Source organism: Haliaeetus leucocephalus, unplaced genomic scaffold (genome assembly GCF_000737465.1).
Source record: "Haliaeetus leucocephalus isolate CR32 unplaced genomic scaffold, Haliaeetus_leucocephalus-4.0 Scaffold148, whole genome shotgun sequence".
Taxonomy (NCBI): Eukaryota; Metazoa; Chordata; class Aves; order Accipitriformes; family Accipitridae; genus Haliaeetus; species Haliaeetus leucocephalus.
In genome coordinates this window covers 109,075-115,117 of record NW_010972584.1, presented here as the reverse complement: position 1 = coordinate 115,117, position 6,043 = coordinate 109,075, and the positions used below count along the sequence as shown (strand labels likewise).

General features: G+C 68.7%; 1 protein-coding gene across 1 annotated transcript in view; it reads left to right on the top strand.

The window, feature by feature from the left end:
* The first annotated feature begins 634 nt into the window (after positions 1 to 634).
* Positions 635 to 6,043, top strand: part of UBA7 (ubiquitin-like modifier activating enzyme 7) — a 7,382-nt gene continuing 1,973 nt past the window's right edge. The window contains exons 1-20 of the mRNA XM_010561614.1: positions 635 to 643; positions 763 to 897; positions 965 to 1,071; positions 1,247 to 1,337; positions 1,445 to 1,586; positions 1,686 to 1,783; positions 1,902 to 2,048; positions 2,123 to 2,281; positions 2,445 to 2,552; positions 2,634 to 2,714; positions 2,803 to 2,958; positions 3,075 to 3,240; positions 3,319 to 3,515; positions 3,769 to 3,833; positions 3,998 to 4,181; positions 4,322 to 4,396; positions 4,715 to 4,901; positions 5,093 to 5,202; positions 5,316 to 5,402; positions 5,478 to 5,669. Coding sequence (XP_010559916.1) covers positions 635 to 643; positions 763 to 897; positions 965 to 1,071; positions 1,247 to 1,337; positions 1,445 to 1,586; positions 1,686 to 1,783; positions 1,902 to 2,048; positions 2,123 to 2,281; positions 2,445 to 2,552; positions 2,634 to 2,714; positions 2,803 to 2,958; positions 3,075 to 3,240; positions 3,319 to 3,515; positions 3,769 to 3,833; positions 3,998 to 4,181; positions 4,322 to 4,396; positions 4,715 to 4,901; positions 5,093 to 5,202; positions 5,316 to 5,402; positions 5,478 to 5,669 — 2,496 coding nt within the window. The remainder of the gene's footprint in view (positions 644 to 762; positions 898 to 964; positions 1,072 to 1,246; positions 1,338 to 1,444; positions 1,587 to 1,685; positions 1,784 to 1,901; positions 2,049 to 2,122; positions 2,282 to 2,444; positions 2,553 to 2,633; positions 2,715 to 2,802; positions 2,959 to 3,074; positions 3,241 to 3,318; positions 3,516 to 3,768; positions 3,834 to 3,997; positions 4,182 to 4,321; positions 4,397 to 4,714; positions 4,902 to 5,092; positions 5,203 to 5,315; positions 5,403 to 5,477; positions 5,670 to 6,043) is intronic.

Genomic DNA, 6,043 nt, shown 5'->3' with positions numbered 1-6,043 from the left:
GCGGTGCTGGTGTCGGGGCTGCGCGGGACGGGAGCGCAGGTGGCGGCGGCGCTGGTGCTGGCGGGGACCGGGCGCGTCGTCCTGCACGACCGAGGCGCCGCCTGCATCGCCGACCGCGCCCACCAGGTACCGGAGGGGCCGGGCGGGGGGGCCCGGAACGGGTACGGGTACCGGGGAGGGTGTCGGTAGCGGGTACGAGCGGGGATGCCGGCAGCGGGTGCAGATATGGGTGGGGATCCTGGTAATGGGTACGGGCGTGGGTGGTGGTCCCGGTAACGGGCAGAGGTATGGGCAGGGGTCCCGGGAATGGGTACGGGAACAGATGGGGTTCCCAGTAGCGGGTACAGGTATGGGTGGGGGTCCCCATAGTACGTATGGGTACAGACAGGGGTCCCGGTAATGGGTACGGGTACAGGTGGGGGTCCGGTACCAGGTACGGGTGTAGGTGGAGGTCACAGCAATGGTTTGGGTGCAGCTGGGAGATCCCTGTTGCAGGTATGGGTACAGGGTGGGGGGCTCCCAGTAAGAGGCATACGTTGGGGGTCCTGCTAAAGAGTGTGGAATGGGAGGTTCCTGTGATGGGTATGGCCCAGGGTGCCCCTCATCGTCACAGGTAGGGCCCACGGGGTGTCCCATGTCACAGGTATGGTGGTCCTCAGCAGAGGTCCCCCCACCAGTGCAGACAGGTCACCGTGGAGCACCCCGCTGTGGCGAGCAGCACCCCAAACCCATGGAGTGCCCCGCCATGTGCCCACCCTGCAGTTCCTCCTGGAGGAGAGTGATGTAGGCCGGAACCGTGCCGAGGCATCCCAGCGAGCCCTGACCAAGCTGAACCCCCGCGTGACGGTGGCAGTTCACATCGGGGAGCTGTCAGAGGACTTCCTCGCCTCCTTCCAGGTGAGACGGTGCCCCCGTGCCCTGGGCCCACTCGGGACGGTGGTGCCCGCTGACAGCCCCGGTACAGGTGGTGGTGCTGACTGAATCCTCGCTGGAGGAGCAGCTCCGCGTCGGGGACTTCTGCCATGCCCAGGGCATCTGCTTCATCGTGGCTGACGCCAAGGGACTGGTGGGGTAAGGGGTCTCTGCCACAGGGTCCTGCCACTGGCTCCGGGTCACCTTGTCCCTAGAGCCCCCAGCCCTGCTCTGCAGGCCACATCCCTGTCCTGCTGGTGGGGCTGCTTGGCCCGGGCAGGACCTGCCAGTGCTCGGGCAGCTTGGTGAGGCAGACCCCATCGATTCTCTCCAGGCAGCTGTTTTGTGACTTTGGGGAGCACTTCGTCGTTGACGACCCGGCAGAAGGGGACCTGGTGTGTGCTGCCGTGCAGCACATCTCCCAGGTAGCAGGGTAGCCTCAGATGGCTCCCCCCAAACACTGCTGCCTCCTCCAGTGCCTTTATGCCACCGGGTTCTGGTCTCCCACCCTCACATTCCTTCCCCTCCTCAGGGCAACCCAGGCGTGGTGACGTGTGTGGGGGCAGAGGACAGCCATGGCCACCTCTTCTGCGACGGTGACCTGGTGACATTTTCTGGCGTGGAGGGGATGACGGAGCTGAACAGCCGGGAGCCTGTCCCTGTGCGCGTGTTGGGTGAGCCGCCCAGGGGTTCCCAGCTGCCCCAACCCAGGTTTGGAGAACTCACCGGGTCCTTAGTGGTGACCGTGATGTCCCTCCCCCTCTCGTCCCCAGATGCTTTCAGGCTGGAGATCGGCGACACCAGCTCCTTCTCGCCCTACCGCCGTGGCGGCCTGGTTTCGCAGCTGCGGCTGCCCCAGGTGCACTCCTACGTAAGTCCGCCCTCGGCCCTGCGGTGCTGCCGCCCGGGCTGGGGCAGCGCCGTTCCATGCCGTGCTGTTCCCTGGCCCCGGGGAGGTGCTCGCCCAAGCCCTGGCACTGTGCCGGCAGGAGCCCCTGCGCCGAGCGCTGGCAGAGCCCAAGATCCGGGTGGCGAGTCATGAGGAGCTGCCGCGAAGCCACAGCCTGCACGCTGCCTTCCAGGCCCTGCACGCTTTCCGTGGGGAACAGGGTCGCCTGCCCCGGCCCAGGGTGCTGGTGAGTCCCCATCCTGCCTCTGCCTTCCCCGCCGTCACCCTGCCCAGGGCTGCCCTCGCCCCCTCTGCTTGCAGGCGGATGCCGAGCGAGTGCTGGAGCTGGCGCGGAGCCTGGGCGCACAGCAGGGTCCCCTGGACGAGGACATCGTGCGAGCCTTCGCCAGCGTGAGCGCGGGGGACCTGTGCCCCGTGGCCGCCATCGTCGGGGCCCTGGCAGCCCAGGAGGTGCTGAAGGTGAGTGGGGCGAGGGTCCTGGGCCCTGGGATCCCGCTGGTCATGCTCCTCATGACTGTCCGGTAGCACTTGGCGACCAGGTGCAGGGCTGGGCAGCAGGACTGGGGTGGGATACAGGGGGACCTCGCTGGACGCGGAGCTGACGGAGCTCCGTTCACCCCAGGCCATCACCAGGAAGTTCCTGCCCCTGGACCAGTGGTTGTACTTTGACGCCCTGGAGTGCTTGGCGCTGGAGGGGGCCACGCGGCTGACGGAGGAGGACTGCGCCCCGGTGAGAGCACGCGCCGAGCCCGTCCTGGGCACTGGGGGTGCCGCAACCACCCGCGCTGACGTGGCTCCTCCGTCCCGGCAGACGGGCTCTCGCTACGATGGGCAGATTGCTGTCTTCGGGGCCACCTTCCAGGAGCAGCTGGGCCACCAGAAGTACTTGGTGGTGAGCTGGGGCGGGCGCTGCGGTGCCAGGAGAGGCTGCGGAGCAGCCGGCCAGCATGCGGGGAGCTGCAGCGGCTCTGCCCCGGCAGGTGGGAGCCGGTGCCATCGGCTGTGAGCTGCTGAAAAACTTTGCCATGATGGGGCTGGCAGCAGGGCCAGGCGGGGACCTCATTGTCACCGACATGGACACCGTCGCCCTTTCCAACCTCCACAGGCAGCTCCTCTACCGCTCGGCGGATATATCGGTGAGGTGCTGCGAGGCAGGGGCCGAGCTCCCCCTAAAGGGCACCTTGGCTGTCCCGGGGGGCTCCCCGGGGCCGTGGGGTGGGGGAGAGCCGCCCACCCCTCTCTGTCCTGGCAGAAGCCGAAGTCGGTGGTGGCCGCAGCAGCCGTGCGGCGCATGAACCCCAGCGTCAGGGTGGTGGCTCACCAGAACCAGGTGGGACCTGCCACCGAGCCACTCTACGGGGACGACTTCTTCCGGTGCCTGGATGGTGTCGTCAGCGCCCTGGACACGCTGGAGGCCCGTGAGTGCCAGGGAGGGGAAAGGGGCTGAGCCCCGGGACGTGCTCCCCCAGCTCCCCAGCACCTCTGGCTCTCCACAGGTGCCTACTTGGAGAGCCGCTGCCAGCGCTGCCTCACACCGTTGCTGGACTCGGGCACGGAGGGGCCGCGGGGGAACGTGCTGGCCATGGTGCCCCCCCTGACCAAGCCGCTGGGGCCGGCTGGCGCCCCTGGGGACAGCACCTTCCCCCTCTGCACCCTGCGGTTCTTCCCCCGCACCATCCAGCACACGCTGCAGGTAGGCTGTGCCACGCCAGCCCCAGCACCCAGCAAGGAGGTACTGGGACCTTTGTCTTCCTTTCCCATTTCCCCCTCCGGCCGTGGCCTGGCAGCGGGCCACGGGCAGGATGCGGCCCCAGCTGCTTCCTGCTGGGAGCCTGAGCTCTGCTGCCAGCCCCAGCACAGCCTCGCCCTCTCCTGGGCTTGGGCTGGGGGTCCTGGGGGCCACAGGATGGGGGTCCCAGTGCTCAACCCCTGCTCCCCCTCCACAGTGGGCCCGTGATGAGTTTGAGGGGCTCTTCCAGCTGCCCGCGGAGCATGTCAACCGGTTCATGGAGTGAGTGGGCTTAGGGGAGTGGCCCTGGGAGAGGGGCTGCCGGCCCCGCCGGGGCGCTGCCTGCTGCTGCTGGGGTTGGGGAGAGGGGGACAGACCACTCATCCCGCCCAGGGTGTCCCACGGGATTGCTCCTGGGCCAGCAGCAGCGGCGCCTGGTTTTGCAGAGACCCAGCTTTCCTGGAGCAGCTGCCAGCGGGGAAGGCCCTGGAGGTCCTGGAGCAAGTGCGGGGCAGCCTGTGGGAGCGGCCACGGGACTGGCAGGACTGCGTGCGCTGGGCCCGCCAGCACTGGCAGAGCCGCTACCATGATGCCATCGCCCAGCTGCTGCACACCTTCCCCCCGGAGCACGTGAGCACGGCACCCACGGGGCTGGCACCCCCTCGTGCCCTCTCCCCTCTGCCAGCCACCCCTTTCCCCTCTGCCGGCTCCGTCACCGCGGTCATGGGGATGGTGTCCCCAGGCCTGACTCTGCTTTCCCTCTGTGCCAGGAAACCAGCCCGGGTGTCCCCTTCTGGGCAGGGGACAGGAGCTGTCCCCATCCACTGACGTTCAACCCTGACAACGTGAGTGCTGGGGAGAGTTGCGGGGCCCCCCAGTGGGGACAGTGTGCGTGGGGGGAGAGCTGAGTCTGTGCCAGGGGTACCGTAGATGCCGGACCATAGTCGTGCTCTATCTGCTACCGCCTGTCCGGGGCTGCCAGGTCTTGGGCTTGGTCTGTCCCCATCCCCTAGTTGGCCGGGGCACTGCTGGGGACAGCCCACGCGTGCTCTGCTGCAGGAGGAAGAGAGGCACCTCCGTCTCCACATTGGGGCAAATTGGGCAGCCTTTGGCCATGTGGGCTCATGGACCACCCTGGCTGCCTGGACCCTCTGCTCCCACAGGACGCCCACTTGGACTACATCCTGGCCGCTGCCCACCTCTTTGCCCAAGCGCACAAGTTGCCACCGTGCAGCGACCGGGCGGCCGCCCAGACCATCCTCCGCAGCGTGGTCCTGCCGCCCTTCGTGCCCCAGGAGGGGCTCCAGATCTCCCTCGCGGAGGAGCAGGAGGAGGCACAGGCGCCTGCGGGTGAGGCTCCCTGTGCCCTTGGGTCCCCCAGGGCATGTCCCCAGGTCCAGCCTGGTGGCGGTGGGGCTGCAGCGCTGCTCGTCCCTGCCCCAGCACCTGGGAGGACCTGGACCGAGAGGGTGGGCACTGTGCCATGCCCCCCGTAGTGCCACGGTGCAGGGGTCCCACCCCAGTGGTCTTTGTGCCCCCAGACTGCAGGCGGCTGGCAGAGCTCACCCAGGATCTGGTGCAGCGGAGAGAGGAGCTGGTAGGGGGTGAGGAGGCACAAGTGCCCCTGATGGAGCCCATCCACTTTGAGAAGGTACCTGGGGCCGGGCAGGCGGCCCTGCTCAGCTTGGGGGTTGGTGGTCGCTAGTCCCCACAGGACGTCGATGTCCCCACAAGAGGCTGATGTCCCTGCGCTCTTCCCTGCAGGACAACAACATCCACGTGGACTTCATCACGGCAGCGTCCAACCTGCGCGCGGAGAACTACGGCATCCCACTCGCCGACTGGCTGACGGTGAGGGGGGCAGCCCGCAGGGTCACAGGTCCCCGTCCCACATGGGGCAGCTGGTGACACCTCTCCTGTCTTCAGAGCAAGCGGATTGCCGGGCGGATTGTGCCCGCCATCATCACCACCACGGCGGCCGTGGCCGGGCTGGTGTGCCTGGAGGTCTACAAGCTGGTGTGGGGGTGCCAGGACCTCAGCTGCTACCGCAACAGCAACCTCTGCCTGTCCGACTGCCTGCTGCTCCGCGTCCAGCCCCTGCCACCCCCCACCTACCGGGTAGGACCCACTCCCCTGGGGCAGGGCAGGTGGGGGACCCCCAGGGGTCTCGGGGTGTCCCACCCAGCTCCCGGTGGCAGCCGCCTTGGGGCAATGCCAGGGGGACCCACGAGCAAGGAGGTGGCCACGCAGGAGGGGCAGCCCTGGCCGTGGGGCTCCGGAAACGGAGCCGGGTGCCGCGGCGGAGCAGGCGCATCGTTGGGCAGCGAGGAACCGGCTCCTTCCTGCGGCCGCCCCCCTGGCACAGGGCCGCCGCCGCCATCCCGCTCGGCCCAACCGAGATGTTCTGGGGTGCCCGTGGGGGCTGAGGCAGCCCCACCGCCCCACAGTGGGCCCCACGGCGAGCACCGCGGCCGGGGGGGGGCAGGCGGGCC